Source organism: Protomyctophum bolini (assembly GCF_963924005.1).
Source record: "Protomyctophum bolini genome assembly, chromosome: 3".
NCBI classification, from domain to species: Eukaryota; Metazoa; Chordata; class Actinopteri; order Myctophiformes; family Myctophidae; genus Protomyctophum; species Protomyctophum bolini.
In genome coordinates this window covers 11685910-11703454 of record NC_137864.1, presented here as the reverse complement: position 1 = coordinate 11703454, position 17545 = coordinate 11685910, and the positions used below count along the sequence as shown (strand labels likewise).

Sequence of the window (17545 nt, the reverse complement as noted above, 5' to 3'; positions counted from 1 at the left end):
CACAACTCCCTGCGGACTGCTGCCTACCCGGCCCGTAAGAGTAGACCTATACGTGAAGTAGGGTTTTATTTCTGCTGTGGCAGGGACACTCTTCCGTAGGGACAGAAGAGAAAGATATTAGAATGACCCTAGAAGGCAGACCGTGCAACAAAATGATTTGACACGTTTTCCAATATTTTTAAGATTTTATTCTTTACCGTAGAAACACTGTACATAAATTACTTTCTCTGAGACTAATATCGATGTACGGATAAGTGGAATTCTCAACCTTCAAAAATAAAAAAATAACAACAAAGTAAAAACGAACAGTAAATCCATTAAACATTGTCAACTCATCTCAACAATTGTCTTTGAACAAAAGAAAGATTGGTAGGATATGATTTGTACTCTTTCCATAAAGATTCATTATTTCCATTCTAAACGATAAAACGTTTCCTTCACTCCAGACATTTTTTACACACACACACACACACAAACACACGCACACACGCCCGCACGCACGCACTCACACACACACACACACACAGAGACAAACGAAAACTCCCTTAAAAGGGCAGACCCTTCACAATCAATGAGAAAACTTCCACATCGATGTTTGATCTATTAACTTGTTACTCGTTAGTCACAGGAGGCGCCGTCCCTTTAAGAGAAACGAGCAAAAAAGACGAGGAGAAGCAACGATAGGTTACTACTCACACAGCAGCTCCGCCCCCTCACCACAAAGCTCTGTTACCATGACAACATGTTTCTATGGCAAGCAAGACTACTACCTTTTTTACCAATTTTTTTCACTTTTTTTTCTCTTTTTTTTAAGCACAAGATCTATGTGTTATGAGCTGGAGTCACAAGTTTTTTTGCAGGAGAGACTCTCATGCCGGGGTCAGACCACGCAGCGTTTTGGAAACGTCTCAAAACCATGACTCGTCGTGCAGCAGCAGTACACGCTAAAACGTTTCGACAGTGACATCTACGCAAACCGTCCCCCGTCCCTCCCTCTCGGTCCAAAGCGCAGAGGGAACGAGCGGAAGGGGAGGGAACACGGTTGAAGCGCCTTTAGTTTTGGAGAGTACAGAACGACATCCATCGATATGTGTGGCCATAGAAGTCTACAAACCTACAGCTTGGTTAGAAAGACAAATGTGACCCATTAGACAGTCCGTATGCAGAAACACCATACCCATCTAAATGCTAGAGAACATGAGCTGTCCGGAGAGCCAGTCGGTTGGAACTGTATTCTACGTTTCACTGCTAGGTGGCGCTAAGACCCTTATGCTATAAACCGTAGTGACCGAAGGCATTACAAAAAAGTAAATTGGCCATTCTTGACAATTCCGTTGCCACGTTATCGTGGCCGCCGTGTTACCGCGGCTAACCCACGCGTCGGCACATCGGCTATCTTTCTCCCACATCTCCCCGCGCACAGCAAAACGCTGTCCTCGACGTTGGTGGTCTGCGTACGACGCCACCGCAGCGAACCTCTGTGGTTTAGCACTTGCGACATCCTGGTTCTGTCCTGATCGAGCCCCGGCATCAGACTGACACAGTTCTACGGGACCAGCAAGCCAACTTGGTCCAAGGAGAAGAATTACGTTTAATAAAAATTAAAATAAAAACAGGTCCCCATGTGTCCCATATAACCCACCCAACCTCCCAATCCCCCAAGTCCGTCCCCCCCCCGCCCCCCCATGGTCGACCCCAGTTCTGTGTTGTTGTTGTCGTTGCTGTTGATATCGTTATTGTTGTTGAGGAAAACCTTGATTGTACTGTCATTGCTGTCGAGACCTGAATAGTTTATAAACCTTATAAAAAAAAAAGAAAAAAAAAAGAAAAAACACACACAGGGGAGAGTAGTTTCGTCTTCAGAACTGACCAAATTGATTATAGACATCAGCAATGTTGTCAGAAAGAAGACAGGACGAACAAACAAAAAAATAAAATAAATTTAAAATAATAGACAATCAACCACCCAGGAAAAAAAGTGAAATTCTTTTGTTCAGTCCATTGTCCATTCTGGTGCTGTTGTTGTAGTAGTAGTAATAGAAGAAGTAGTAGTAGTAGTAATAGTAGTTGTAGTGGTATAGGTAAATCGTTTGTAAACACTTTTTTCCTTATTTTTATATCCCCTCTTTTGACCGAAGCAATTCCAGGGGAGTTTATATATAAAAACCAAAAAATGCATAACAGAAAAAAACTAACTTTTTTTTTTTTTTTTTTTTTTATATTACAAACCGATGAGTCTTTTTTTTTTATTCCACTTGTGTCTGTATCTCTTGGATAGAGTCCACAACGGTTCCGTTTTGAACAGTTCCATTGAAAAGTCTTTTAGTTTTCGAGAATACAGAACGACATCCATCCATATTATGGCCTTAGAGGTCTAAAAACCTGGAGTGCGGTCAGAAAGACGAACGTGTCTCGGACCCGGGCACAGTCAGTCTGTAAGCAGGAACACCGTACCGATCTAAATGCTAGAGCCATAAGGTGGCCGGAGAGAGAGTCGGTTGGTTGGTCGGTCGGTCGGTAAAAGCATTCTACGCTTAACTGCACGGTGGTGCTAGACGCAGCGCTACGCTAAACCCCGACCAACCGGACACAAAGGCTGGCCAAGGGCTGAGGGGAACGAGAAGGAAGGAAGAAAGAAAGAAAGAAAGAACGAGGGGGGAAAGGTAATATCTTGCAGACAAACTGCATAACGTTCACAACGTTAAGCAAAACTGTGGACGGTGTCTTGATAATGATTGTTACACCACTGACGAACCAGGAAATCCTACCATATCACCCTTGGGAAAAAAAAGAAAAAAAGAGAAGATGAAAAAAACTAAAACTAAAAACGGGCCGTTTAGAGTCTCAAGACAGTCCAGTCTCTTTGGCAGCCATTTCAGGGTTCATCACATTAAAAACGTTTTGTCAGCCATCATTTTAGTGTCTCCCGGTCGAGTCTTTTCCGGTGGCCAATACGCGCGTCACATTCTAAAACTGGAACTTTTGGCCGCCACTTTTTTTGTAAAGATTCTGAGAGAGTCGTTGGTTTCGGGATGGAGATTTACTTCCGCACGTTCCAACGTGCGTTGTTACCTCCTCCCGATCTCGCTCTGCCGTAGGAACTGGATATTGTTGGCGCTGTCGGCCAGCTCGGGGTACTGCTCTATGGAGAGCACGTAGTAGCCGTCGTAGCCCAGCACCTTGCCGCTGCTCAGCAGCTGCCGCTTCTCGCCCTCCGTCCAGAGCCGCGCGCCCTCCTCGCCGTCGCGCACGCGCTGCTGCTCGCGCTGCCACGCGCTCGCCAGCGCCCGCTGCCGCGCCTGCTCCAGGACGCGCGCCTTCTCCTCGTCCAGCGTCATGCCGTAGCGCACGTGCAGCGACAGAGCGCCGTACTGCAGCTCCACGTCGGCGAAGCGCCGCGTGCGGCCGTTCACCACGGCGGTGGACTGCGACACGGTGACGTTGACGCCGTTCTCCAGCGCCTTGCGGCCCGAGGTGAGGCGCAGCGCGCTCAGGTCGTTCTCCGGCAGGCTGGTCTTGATGAAGTAGTGTGTGTCGCGGCCCTCCACCGTGAAGTGGAGGTCCTCCAGGTAGAAGGCGTTGTTGAGGACGGCCGCCACCTTGAAACACAAGTACTCACATTGCTATTACTCTGATTACTGATTGATTGATTGATTGATTGATTGATTGATTGATTGATTGATTGATTGATTCATTCATTCATTCATTGATTCATTGACTCATTGACTCATTGATTGATTTTCTTCTGAAGTTTGACACTTTATTTAACTTTATATTTTTTCCACCACAGTCACTTTGACTGACCTTGATGCAGTCCTCGTTGGCGATGTTGAGTGCGTTGGTGACCACGCGGCCCTGCGTCACGGCGAGCATGACGCCCCGGCCGATGAGCGACTTGACGCTGGCGAACCAGAGCCAGGGCTTGGTGCGGTCGGCGTGCCGCCGGCTCAGCTGGATCTCTGGCATGCGCTCAAAGGACAGGAAGGCCTGTGACTGGCGGGTCACTTCCTGCTGGACGCCCGAGATAGACTGGGGGAGGGAGAGAGAGAGAGAGAGAGAGAGAGAGAGAGAGAGAGAGAGAACCAGTCAGACAAATGGTATGTGTGTGTGTTCCCCTACAGGCTTCCCACAACAGCATGCTGTTAGCACCTCACCTCCAGGGTTTCGGTGTTGACAGAACACAGCAAAATACTAAGTGTTAATTTGAAATCCCAGAATCCCTCACTTAACAGTCAGGATTACAACTGTACAGTATGTGAACTGCTGTAACCCAGAGAGAGAGAGAGAGAGAGAGAGAGAGAGAAACTGAAGTGATAATTGCTTTGTCTGAATTAATTGTTGTCTCCTCTCCTCATTTTTCTCACTCCATTGAGCTCTCTCTCTCTCTCTCTCTCTCTCGCTCCATTCTCTATTCTCTATTCTCTCTCTCAATTTCATGCATGTTTGTTTCCCTCCTCAGTTGTTTTTCTTTATTTTCCCCCCCCATTTTTCCCTTTTCTTTCTCATAGATTTTATTTTAGCTCCATATGTTTCTCCATATGGTTCTCATTTTTTCATGTCAAAACCATCAATCAAGGAATAGTATTTGGCCGAGGACCATTTGTGTTGTTAAAACATTAATTACCACATCTTTTAGAGTTCGTTTTTTAGACAACAATAGCACATCAACAAGCTCACAAAACATTGCATCGTGCCATGTTGTGAGCTTGTAGATCAGCTATTTTCAAATAGCCTATGTATCGAGTTAAAGTGGTTAAACTGAATTCTAAATTAACTAAAGGGTCCCCACTTTGAGACTCACTGATCTAAAGTATGTCTTTCGCATTAAAGTATGTATTTAGCACTTGAGTGAACACTTTAGCACTGTGTGGCTGAGCGGAGACGTGTGTAGAATTGATTTAAAAAGGGGAAAAAAGAGTCACACCACATTATGTGAATACATTAATGCGTTTATAGATTAATACTCTATTAGTGCATGGAAATGCTTATGATAATATGCATAATAAGCTTTTAATCTGGCAATGAAGAAGGGACATGGAATATTCCGATACAGCATTTAAATATAGTATCCTGTTCAGTGTTGCGTTTGGGTCTGGTGGTGTTTTGAAACACCTACTCCTACTGCCTCATTTGTTTGCTGGTGGGCACACTGCAGCAGAAACAAGATCATGGTAAAATGTGATATTAAATGTGCATAATGTAGTGTGTACGCTTGTCGGGTGGAAACCTCATTATGTCCAAAACGGCATGCTTTTCAGGATTCAAATTCAAACGCTTCACAAGTAGCAGATCTGCAAGTTCGAAATGTGTCACTTCGCGTCGCGTTTCAAGCTTGTAGATCTGCTACTGTTGATGCTTTTGTGTGGCGCTGTAGTATTATTAAAAAAGAGAAAAGTTAGAATATGGGGATGAAAGGTTTCTGCCCGACAGCGACGATATGTATGTGTGCCCTGTTGCAATGATAGGGAACGGGTGACAGAGGGACAGGGGGAAGACGAGGGACAGGGGGACAGGAGGACAAAGGGACAGAGGGACAGGGGGAAGACGAGGGACAGGAGGACAAAGGGACAGGGGGAAGACGAGGGACAGGGGGACAGGAGGACAAAGGGACAGGGGGAAGACGAGGGACAGGAGGACAAAGGGACAGGGGGAAGACGAGGGACAGGGGGACAGGAGGACAAAGGGACAGAGGGACAGGGGGAAGACGAGGGACAAGGGGACAGGAGGACAAAGGGACAGAGGAACAGGGGGAAGACGAGGGACAAGGGGACAGGAGGACAAAGGGACAGGGGGAAGACGAGGGACAGGAGGACAAAGGGACAGGGGGAAGACGAGGGACAGGAGGACAAAGGGACAGGGGGAAGACGAGGGACAGGGGGACAGGAGGACAAAGGGACAGAGGAACAGGGGGAAGACGAGGGACAGGGGGACAGGAGGACAAAGGGACAGAGGGACAGGGGGAAGACGAGGGACAGGAGGACAAAGGGACAGAGGGACAGGGGGAAGACGAGGGACAGGGGGACAGGAGGACAAAGGGACAGAGGGACAGGGGGAAGACGAGGGACAGGGGGACAGGAGGACAAAGGGACAGGGGGAAGACGAGGGACAGGGGGACAGGAGGACAAAGGGACAAATGCGGGACAGGGGAAAGACGAGGGACAGGAGGACAAAGGGACAGAGGGCCAAGGGGTCGGACAGGGCTACGTACCGGCAGGTCGTCCCACACCTGGCTCTTCTTCATCTCCAGGGAGGGCTCTGTCAGGTCAAACTTGGGGATAGGGAATCCTGGGATGGCGTTGTGGAGGTGGAAACCAAATGTCACCAGCCAGATGTTGATGTCTAGAGAGACAGACAGACAAGACAAGACAAGACAAGACAAGACAAGACAAGACAAGACAAGACAAGACAGACCAGATCAGAAAGACCAGATCAGTAAATAATAACTCCCACATCATATCAATAAGTTTCCTCGTCCACTTTAATCTAAAGCTCTGCTTGTCATTCTGAACCATGTTATGTGTTTGGGTAGCTGTGTCGATAGAGCCGATTGCATTTGAATAACAAGTGATAGATAAAATGGGTCTTATCTGTTTACAAACTAATGTCCAGTGGTCAATGTCCCATATTCTCCTGAACTTTGACCCAGGCCGGATCATTCATATTGTCACCTTATGCTCCATATCATCATTTTACTCTTGGCCTACTGCCTGTTTATACAGCGTTGTTCCTAATCATCCTAAATGTCATGTCATTCAGGTTTATGGCCAAAATATGTTTTCATCTGTCCCATTTAATATCTTGTTGACTCCTTATTCAGTCTCCATGTTGTCTGCCACCAGCCACAAACGTGCAATAATGAAGTGTCTATTATGGTTTGAGTCTACATGCATATGACCTTGGCCGAGTGAGATAGCTGCTCACTCAGTCAGGGAGCGTTCTTTCTCTGCCGAAAGTTCACAGTGCAGGGAAAGTCATCTAGAGGTTGCCTGGCAACGCCTGCCTAGGCGCTCTCCAGGCTTCAATGGGCATCAATGACTGAAACAAGGAAGATGAACTCTGTCAACCTCAACTCTGCTGAGCAGGAGGAACCCAGAGACCATGGTATGTTACTTTGCCACTTTCACATTTTCAATCATTTTGTTTGTAAGATTGTATAAATCTTTAGATTTGCCTCTTGTTTCATTGTAATTTGATTTGGATTTGACTTCATTATCTCACAGTGAATATGTGAATAAAAGTGTTTGTAGTATTACTTGTAACCATGTATACTCTGCTATATTTATTTATTGTTATTTACTATTCATTTATTTAAAAGCACATCTAAATTGTGCATTTCTTTATTAACAAATTGCACTCCTGTTATCTTTGTCTCCAGGGCTGCATCATCAGTCTGGCCTCCCTGTCTTGTCAAAAGTAGAGGAACCCAAACCAAAGGTGAATGGCTGTGACCAGTGTGGACAACGCTACCATCACATGTCTCAACTTAAAATCCACCAGAGAATCCACACTGGAGAGAAACCCTATGGATGTGATCAGTGTGGACAACACTTCTCTCAAATGTCCAGCCTTAAAACGCACAAGAGAATTCACACTGGTGAGAAACCATTTGGATGTGATAAGTGTGAACTACACTTCTCTCAAATATCTCACCTTAAAACACACCAGATAATTCACACCGGAGAGAAACCCTATGGATATATATATATATATATGTATATATATATGTATATATATATATATATGTATGTATATATACAGTATATACACACACCGTATATCTAGGTGTTCCCCGAGATTTTTAGGCTATGAAAAGTGTGCCCTGGCCAAAACTTCTCTGAACGGTCCAACCTTAAATAACACCAGAGAATTCACACGGGAGAGAAACCCTATGGATGTGATCAGTGTGGACAACACTTCTCTGAACTGTCCAGCCTTAAAAAACACAAGAGAATTCATACTGGAGAGAAACCATATGGATGTGATCAGTGTGGACAGCACTTCTCTGTAATGTCCAGCCTTAAAAAGCACAAGAGAATTCACACTGGTGAGAAACCATAATATGGATGTGATCAGTGTGGACAACACTTCTCTCAAATATCTCACCTTAAAACACACCAGAGAATTCACACCGGAGAGAAACCCTATGGATGTGATCAGTGTGGACAACACTTCTCTCAACTGTCCAGCCTTAAAACGCACCAGAGAATTCACACTGGAGAGAAACCCTATGGATGTGATCAGTGTGGAAAACACTTCTCTGACATGTCCAGCCTTAAAAAACACCAGAGAATTCACACAGGAGAGAAACCCTATGGATGTGATCAGTGTGGACAAAACTTCTCTGAACGGTCCAGCCTTAAATCACACCAGAGAATTCACACAGGAGAGAAACCCTATGGATGTGATCAGTGTGGACAACACTTCTCTTCTTCACTTCTCTATATGTATGTATATATACAGTATATACACACACCGTATATCTAGGTGTGCCCCGAGATTTTTAGGCTATGAAAAGTGTGCCCTGGCCAAAACTTCTCTGAACGGTCCAACCTTAAATAACACCAGAGAATTCACACGGGAGAGAAACCCTATGGATGTGATCAGTGTGGACAACACTTCTCTGAACTGTCCAGCCTTAAAAAACACAAGAGAATTCACACTGGAGAGAAACCCTATGGATGTGATCAGTGTGGACAACACTTCTCTCAAATGTCCAGCCTTAAAACGCACCAGATAATTCACACAGGCGAGAAACCCTATGGATGTGATCAGTGTGGACACAGATTATCTGACATGTCCAGCCTTAAAAGCCACCAGATAATTCACACAGGCGAGAAACCCTATGGATGTGATCAGTGTGGAGAACACTTCTCTCGAATGTCCAACCTTAAAAGCCACCAGAGAATTCACACTGGGGAGAAACCCTATGGATGTGATCAGTGTGGACAACACTGCGTCGCTACGCCATCCTCATCATCTAGGCGTTGCACTAATGAAAGAGCGCCAACACTGGTTTTGTCATCTGACATGGCGGACATGAAACATCTACAGCCAATGAACATTATATCAACAAATCTGACGTGATCTGCAGTATTTAGCCTGGAACAAATACTGTGAAGAGGAGTTCAGTTCGGAAGTTCAGTTCAGCTTCGGGTTCTTTTGGAATCAACAATTTATTATTCTAAATTATATTGATGTAAATACTATTATCTGAACCATGTAGCACATTCTCTATGTAAATTGACTTTATACCTACTAAAATAATGGTTAAACCTTAAACTCTCTCCGATCTTTATTTCATCTGCCTCCAAATAATTTTTTAAGGTAGGTTTCTATTTTTGGTACAGTGATGGTCATTTAAAGGGCTATTCACTCATTTTAAGGTAAATACAGCATGGTATTTAATTGGTCCCCCTGCTGAGTTATTGAAGGTATAGATATATCATATGTTTTCTAAATTATACAGTCCTTTCAAAGCTATCGTCATTAAAAGATGGATTATATTTTTATATCCATCAACAAGTTTCTGGGTTCGATCCCAGGCACAAGAGTGTTGTGTAAACATTCTGTAACACAGCGCATGTGTGTGTATATGTATATGGGTGGATGGGTGGTTTCTTTCTTTCTTTCTTGGGAAAGGATCAGATCTACAGGCTCACAATTGGTCGGCTATGTTCAAATATCCAATGTGAGGTTGAAGTGGTTAAACGGATTTTGATGCTACAGTATATTAATGAACCCAATTCCCGCCAGCATTAAAACTCAATTCGCACCAGCATTAATTAATCCCTCGAATCGACGACATGGTCGCGAATCGACGACATGGTCGCGAATCGAATCTGTCAGCAACTCCTGTTACAACGTGTAGAGTTTGTGGTTAGTAGGAAAGTAAACAACGACGCACCACCAGAAGAGGAGAGCTGAAGGAGAGTGAACAGGCCGACATCCCGCGTCTACACAGGGAATTGGGCTGTGCCCCCAGAGGCCATTCAAAGGAAAAACTGTTTTTTCCCTGCTCTTTTTTTCCAATGGGTTCCCTGATTGTGGCATCTATAAAGATGTGCTGTAAGTGGGGAGCTGATGGCCATCCATATCTACCAGGAGTCTTAGTATAATTTAAAGAAGATAAATGCCCCATGTTGCTTGACTGATACCGACATGAAGTCACTAGAATCTAGTTTAATTACATCAATTCATGAGAGATATATAGAACTTCTAAGCTATGGAGAAACATACATTCATATTGACAATTAATCTACATGATCAAATATGCATTCAGCCCCGATGGGATCTGTGAAACTGCAGTTTAATTTGTTCAGTGCCCTAAAGCAGCTAACACACTCACAAACACACGTGCAATTGCAGTGATTTAAATTAAGACATACTGAAATCCTTGGTTTGAAATAAGCATTACACAGATGTGAAACCTGGATGTGGGCTAAGCTGTACACACATGTATTTGTGCAGGTGTCTATTCACATACAGATTTAGCATTCATTCGCATACGTCATTCTCCTTCAAGATGTATATAATTATACATCTTGGAGGTGAATGCAAATTGATGCAAAAACATACAGTACCAGATGCAAATATCGGCACAAACTAATTGTGTTGGGAATGTACATGTCACCTGTGGTGAATTTTGTGTGTGGTATTTTTACCTCCACTACATTTGACTCCACTACATTACCAAAAATATACCCATACCCAAACCAAGGCCTGTTTCCAAAACTACGATTCATTTTGAGCTTATAGATTGGCATTTTGTACAATGTTTTGAAAATTTCCTGATATGAAGATTCTTGCCATTTTGTGTGTGTGTGTGTGTGTGTGTGTGTGTGTGTGTGTGTGTGTGTGTGTGTGTGTGTGTGTGTGTGTGTGTGTGTGTGTGTGTGTGTGTGTGTGTGTGCACGTGCGTGTGTGCGTGTCTGTGTGTGCGTGTCCACTCATGTGTACATATTGTACGTGTGTTTGAGTGTAAATCTTACCTGTGACATATTCTTTGACTTGGTGAATCTTGCTGACAGGGTTGTTGTTTCTGAACATGTACAGGTTGCAGGGCTGTGGGTCTTTGCCAACGCGCGTCCATGTGCCAATGTCAGGGGTGGTCCACCTGTACGACACACAGCGCAAAATACTGAGTTTTAATTCATGAAGACACTGAGGCCCATTCAGAAAAATGTCTTCTAAATTAGTTTTCAGAAAACGTATGTTGCAGTGCCCAAAACTTTTTCACGTCAAGAACCCCCAACAAATAGCAGGTTAATTGAACTCTGAGAAGCACTGAGTGAGTGAGTGAGTGAGTGAGTGAGTGAGTGGGTTGATAGATGAATGAATGAAGTGAGTGAGTTAGTAGGTTGATCAATGAATGAATGAATGAATGGATCCAGGGAGGGATGGATGTATGGATGTATGGATGTATGTATTTGTGTATGGATGGATGGATGGATGGATGGATGGATGGATGGATGGATGGATGGATGGATGGATGGATGACAGCCGTACCTGCCAGCAGGTATATCGTAGTCTCTGTGTCCAAAGTGCAGTAGTCGTGTGAGGGGGTCATACAGACCTCCGTGGAAGCCGATCACCAGCACGAAGTCTGGGTTAGAGTCGAAATATACCTCCCCGTACGCCGTGTACTGGACCTGCACACACACACACACACACACACACACACACAATCAATGACATGTACATTGGCCATAAAACCACACACACACACACACACACACACACACACACACGCACACACACACACACACACACACACACACACACAGACTCAGTGGTTGTCCTACCTGTTTGAGTAACAGTCCATTACTGCTGAAGACAGCCAATGGGGTTCCAGTATTGTCACAGGCGATGTAGAACTCCTCCCCACTGCTGATCTCCATGGCAAACAGATGACCCTGTAACCACAACCAATAGAAACACTTTTTAAACACTTAGGCGCGATTCTCACTCCTATTTTAGAGCCGAATAAAAGTCGGTTCGGCTCTGTAGAGCCTACAATGTGACGTCATTTGAGGTTCGGGGGGGGGGGGGGGGGGTATACACTTTTTTGACACACACTAGGTTTAACAGCATCACCATCAAGTACTGCAAGTGTAACATACTGTAGCAGACCTGTCTGAGGTCAAAGCAGGGACTTCCCTTGAGTCAAAGTGGGGGGTTTACTCAAGGTCGGGGGGATTCCCTTTTGACTGACTGCTAGATGGTTGGTTTTCCACACAGAAAAGCCGGCTGGGAAAGCACATAGTTATACTCTAATTTGAGGACAGCCATGACCTAAAAACACGGCTTGGACTTAGAATTCTATCCCCTATTAGCTTGTCCCCAGGGAGTCAAACAACTCACTCACTCTCTCAGCGGGAGATTGTGTTTTATATGGAAAGGTAAATACAATTTTACCTAAATGTACTGCTTCTGTACTGTTACCACATATGATAATAAAGTAATCAATCAATCAATGGGGAAAAGAAACAGCACTCATGATTATAAAATAGGCCAAGTCAAGGTGCAAGAAAAGTAAAAAAATATGGCATAATAATGGCAATGAGGTTGTGCATACTTGAATCAATGCAAGTTTCTTTAATAAAAGCCTTCAGCTTTCAGTCAGACATCAGGGTAAACCAATGCACTCAGGTGGGAACCTACAGTATGCAACCCTGACCCTAAGCCTAAACTGAGGGAACATAGGGACAAGGGAACATAGGGCTGAGGGAACATAGGGCTGAGGGAACATAGGGCTGAGGGAACATAGGGCTGAGGGAACATAGGGCTGAGGGAACATAGGGCTGAGGGAACATAGGGACAAGGGAACATAGGGCTGAGGGAACATAGGGACAAGGGAACATAGGGCTGAGGGAACATAGGGCTGAGGGAACATAGGGCTGAGGGAACATAGGGCTGAGGGAACATAGGGCTGAGGGAACATAGGGCTGAGGGAACATAGGGCTGAGGGAACATAGGGACAAGGGAACATAGGGCTGAGGGAACATAGGGACAAGGGAACATAGGGCTGAGGGAACATAGGGCTGAGGGAACATAGGGCTGAGGGAACATAGGGCTGAGGGAACATAGGGCTGAGGGAACATAGGGCTGAGGGAACATAGGGCTGAGGGAACATAGGGCTGAGGGAACATAGGGACAAGGGAACATAGGGCTGAGGGAACATAGGGCTGAGGGAACATAGGGCTGAGGGAACATAGGGCTGAGTGCGCTGACCTGCAGGTCGTAGTAGAGCGAGGTGATCTCGGAGCTGGAGTGGTTGTAGACGTGTGTGATCCTGGTGGGGTAGTTGAGGTCTGCGTAGAAGAACTGCAGGTGTTGTCCCAGGCTGTTCCTGGAGGCCACGCGGCGGCCCAGACCGTCGTAGCGGTACTGAATGGTCCAGCTGGCCGCTTTGCTGTAGACACGCACCAGAAGACCTGGACCGGGGAGAAGGAACCGTCAAGTCACAGTGTTTCCAACAGGTTTCACACTAGGAACCAATAGAGGAATTATTTCTTCTCAAACATTGAGACTGGACGCACAGGTGAGGCGACCGTTTCCTGTTATCAATTCACAACAGATCCCCCGAACCTGTTGTTTTGTGCTGGTTTCAGTCCATTCAACCTCTCCTCTTGTGTGTTGTTGGCTAGTGAGGCGCACCCTAGCGAGACATACTTAATCGCACAATGGTACATTGTGTGGTGAGAACAGCCCTACATACAAGCTCACATCGTGTCGCGGATGCGACCGCTGTGAGCTTAGAGGTCTGCTATATCCTTGGCCGTTCTCCGCACGGCTGCGACAGCTTCACAGGACGAAGAATAAATTAGGCTCGATGGGCTGCATCTGTGCTCGAGCAAGAGCAGACGTGCTGCCGTGATCATAGAGTGCTCCCTCCAGGTCTGATGACAGTAACTGTGGTTTGATGGGATTTATTTTTACATGTGAGTGCAGCGACCACTTTGCCATTTCATCTCATGAGAAGCATCGTGTGGTGCATGGGGCCTGCTGGCCAGTGCACGCATACTGGTTATTGTCAGTGTGACGTCACTGTTTCTATTTAAACAGCTTAGCTTGACTCATACACATGTTTGGCTCTGATGTCAATCCCGACTTTGGAGAGTTCTATAGCCATTGATTACTGATGTTTTGACTGACGCACACTTTGAAATAAATTAGAAAAACTTTGAAGGATGGAAAAGTGTACCGTAGAATGTAACATCAAAGAAATAAACACAACAAATGTCATAGATTAAAAAAAACAAAACAATTAAGTATATGTGTTCATTAACTTGAATTGTGAACTTGAATTGACAAGCAAAAACAAGTAAATATAAAATGTTGTTTTACTATTGCATTCAGTGATGCACAAATTCTCATCCATGCCTTCATCACTAATAACCTTGACTAGCTAATTACACCAAAATAAAATCAACTCGCCTAAAATACAACTCGTCTAAAATACAGCAGTTTATAGACTTTCTTAAAATAACTTGAAAATATGACCACATTTCCCCTGTTCCACTCCACTGGCACTGTGCCTGTGGCCTGAACAAATGGCCTTGCATTCCCTTACATATCTGAACTTCTCACTCCTTCCTATCCTTAATAAATACATACAAACATACCTTTGGAATTGTACTCGAAGATCTCGGCTCCTCGCTGGCGTAAGAAGCCGTCTTCGTCCAGTCTGTACTGCACGTCTCCCAGGCGAGTGATCCTGTCCCTCAGGTCGTAGCGCAGGGGGGTGAGGCGGGCGCTGTTCCCTGGGTTCAGCAAGTGGAGGTTCCCGTTCAGGTCGTAGCTGTACCTGCAGGATGTCAGGAAGGATTTAGAATTAGCCTCAGGTCTAATTCAATGTGTTTACTCTTATATGTCATACTTGTGGGGTTTATTTAAGAGAAGCTGTTAATGCCACCATTTATTATTTTTCAAACTCAGTATTTAAATAATGCTTCTGTGAAAAAAACCAATAAACAAAGTTATTAAAAAAAAAAAAAAAGAATTAGCCTCAGGTCTAATCGATGTTGATAAAAACTGTTTCAATGATTAAACTATATATATGCCAAACTACATGCACACTGAAACCGATATAAATTGTATCTGTCAGGGTATAAACAAGAAGCATATCGTCTCTGTCGGGTGGAATCCTCACATGTCCAAAATTGCAAAAGTAGCAGATGTACAAGCTCAAAACGTTGCTTCGTGCCACATGTGTCTTGCTGGTTAATTATTTACAACGGACCACGATTTTAGCACGATGTTCTGCTGCAATCAATCAATCAGGAAAACAAACGCAGCACTCATGATTAAAGAATAGCCCAAGGTGCGAGAAAAGTAAAAAATTCTAGTATAAGGCAATGATTCATTTTGTGTGCCACTTATAGTATGATCAAGTAGGGCGTTAATTTAAAACGTGGAGATAAGAGGTTTCTGTCCCTTACCTCCACATCATCTTCTCGTTGAGGTAGACGGCCTGCAGCTGGCCGTCCACGTCGTACTCGTAGCCGTACTTGGTGGTATTGGCGAACGGGCCGATCTTGATCTCTCGCTTGGTGACGCGGCCCAGGTTGTCATACTGGATGGTGATCCAGTACATCAGGGACCTGAAGATCTCGTACTGGATCTCCTTGATCCGGCCGTGCTGGTCAAAATGCTTGGTGTAGGTCATCACCGCCGTGGAGATGATCTGGCAGAGACAGGAGGAGATTAGTTGACCTTAAATGTAATATTGCGTGTGCACATTTGAAGACGTTAAAAAGTGTACTACTTTTTTCTTCGTATTCTATTGCTTGCTACTTTCCACTTATTAATAGGCTCCGAGTACTATTATTATTACTTATAATTAACAATCCAAATTGCCCTTTTTCTTCGCACATGAGACAAGCAAATGCAATCAAATCAGGATAAAATACTATTACATTCTCATATCACAACTAATAAATCCATACGAGGCAGAACCACTGAATTCATCATTAATTGAATACGGTCACCTTTGCAATGTTCATGTAGCAGTGTTTGATTGGATTTTACTTTATTGTCCCCTTGGGGAGATATGTGTCCTCTGTATTTAATGACCATTAAATGATGGGTCCGGGGGGATTGGAACGTCGGTGTTTGAAGGGACTTGGGCTCTGATGAGAAGGAGCAGTGGATTTTTCTTCATTAATGGTCATTTGATACTGTCCATATCTGTGTTTAACCCATCCCAAGAGCAGTGAGAAGCCACCGTGCAGTGCAAAGCTCCAGGACAAGCTCCAGTCGTAAAGGCCAGAACTTTGGTCAAGGGCACGGGAAGGAGTATGTCAACCTGCATCTGCATCTGCACCTAGCATGCATGTGTTTTGGTGCAGGAGGAAACCACTGTACCCGGGGGAAACCCAGTGCAGCGATGAGGAGAATGTGCAAACTTCAACACTTGAAAGGTCACTCTTGCCAGGGTTCAAACCAGGGACCTCCTTACTCTGAGGCACAGCGCTGATTATTGATTTGACATTAAATCAATATAGAACATAATGAGTGCTCTGTCAAAAGAATAATGTATTGGATTTCGTATTACACGTCTGTTGATTCTACTCCTCATTCTGTTCTGATGGGGATGAATTATTATGGCACCAAAATGTCCCATAATAGCCAGCCTAACAAAACAGCTCCTGTCTACAATTTGCAATTGGGCCTAGACAAGTCTTCAAGCAATCCCAAATAACCCCACAAATATACTTTTACTGCTCCTAGTAATGATGATTTAGTATTGCATGTCTTCCTAATTATGTCTTGATAAATTGAATACATAGGACCACAATGGAAACACAAGGCATCAAGGCTTTATCCTTTTAGCATGATTGTATAACTGTACTCTTTGCAAACTGTTAATAAAATAAACTAGTGTCAACCAATCAATCAATCAATCAATAAATCAATCAATCAACACAAACCTGGTTGATGTCGTAGTAGATGACGCCGAACTTCCCGAACTGCTCCACCTTGCCCGAGATGTCGTCGAACTGGTACAGGTCGATGGGCAGCGGCGTCTCGTTGATGACCGCCTGCATGCTGGTGACGCGGAAGCTGTTGTCGTAGGTGTAGTCGAAGCGCGCGTTCACCATGCCGTCCTCGCTGAAGCGGAAGATCTGCCGGTCCACCAGCGGGCCGATCTGCCGGTAGCGGATGGAGCAGATGAAGCCCTCGCTCTGCAGGTTGACCGTCTTCAGCACGCCGGCCGTCTCGTCGTACGTGAAGCTGACGCGCGTCGAGTCGTACAGGATCTCCGCCAGCTTGTTCTGTCCGGGCGGAGGAAACAAAACAATGTTTTTGATACAATTTAGGAGAATTTAGCTCTCTCATTTGGACCTGAGGTCTAGACACCTGTGATCTGTGTCACATTATAGCTTTTAACCACTGGAACCATTATTTTAAACTTTAGCTGTTGAAAAACAGCAGATCTACAAGCTCATAGCTTAACACACCACATCAGATTTTAGTTTAGAAAACGGCTAATTCAGAATTCTCCTTTAATCCATAGTGATTTACGGTAAGCAAGGACAACACA

At 44.7% G+C, this 17545-nt stretch overlaps 1 protein-coding gene across 5 annotated transcripts in view; it reads right to left on the bottom strand.

Annotated features, from left to right (window-relative positions):
* Window positions 1–1697: 1697 nt before the first annotated feature.
* tenm3 (teneurin transmembrane protein 3) overlaps window positions 1698–17545 on the bottom strand; it is a 363756-nt gene continuing 347908 nt past the window's right edge. For all 5 annotated transcript variants that reach the window (XM_080757108.1, XM_080757110.1, XM_080757109.1 and 2 more), the window contains exons 42-51: window positions 16932–17276; window positions 15441–15685; window positions 14625–14806; window positions 13231–13433; window positions 11802–11912; window positions 11506–11648; window positions 10989–11113; window positions 6209–6339; window positions 3805–4029; window positions 1698–3599 (exon numbers count right to left, since the gene is read on the bottom strand). In XM_080757108.1, the coding sequence (XP_080613234.1) occupies window positions 3069–3599; window positions 3805–4029; window positions 6209–6339; window positions 10989–11113; window positions 11506–11648; window positions 11802–11912; window positions 13231–13433; window positions 14625–14806; window positions 15441–15685; window positions 16932–17276 (2241 nt within the window). In that variant the 3' untranslated portion in view covers window positions 1698–3068. The remainder of the gene's footprint in view (window positions 3600–3804; window positions 4030–6208; window positions 6340–10988; window positions 11114–11505; window positions 11649–11801; window positions 11913–13230; window positions 13434–14624; window positions 14807–15440; window positions 15686–16931; window positions 17277–17545) is intronic.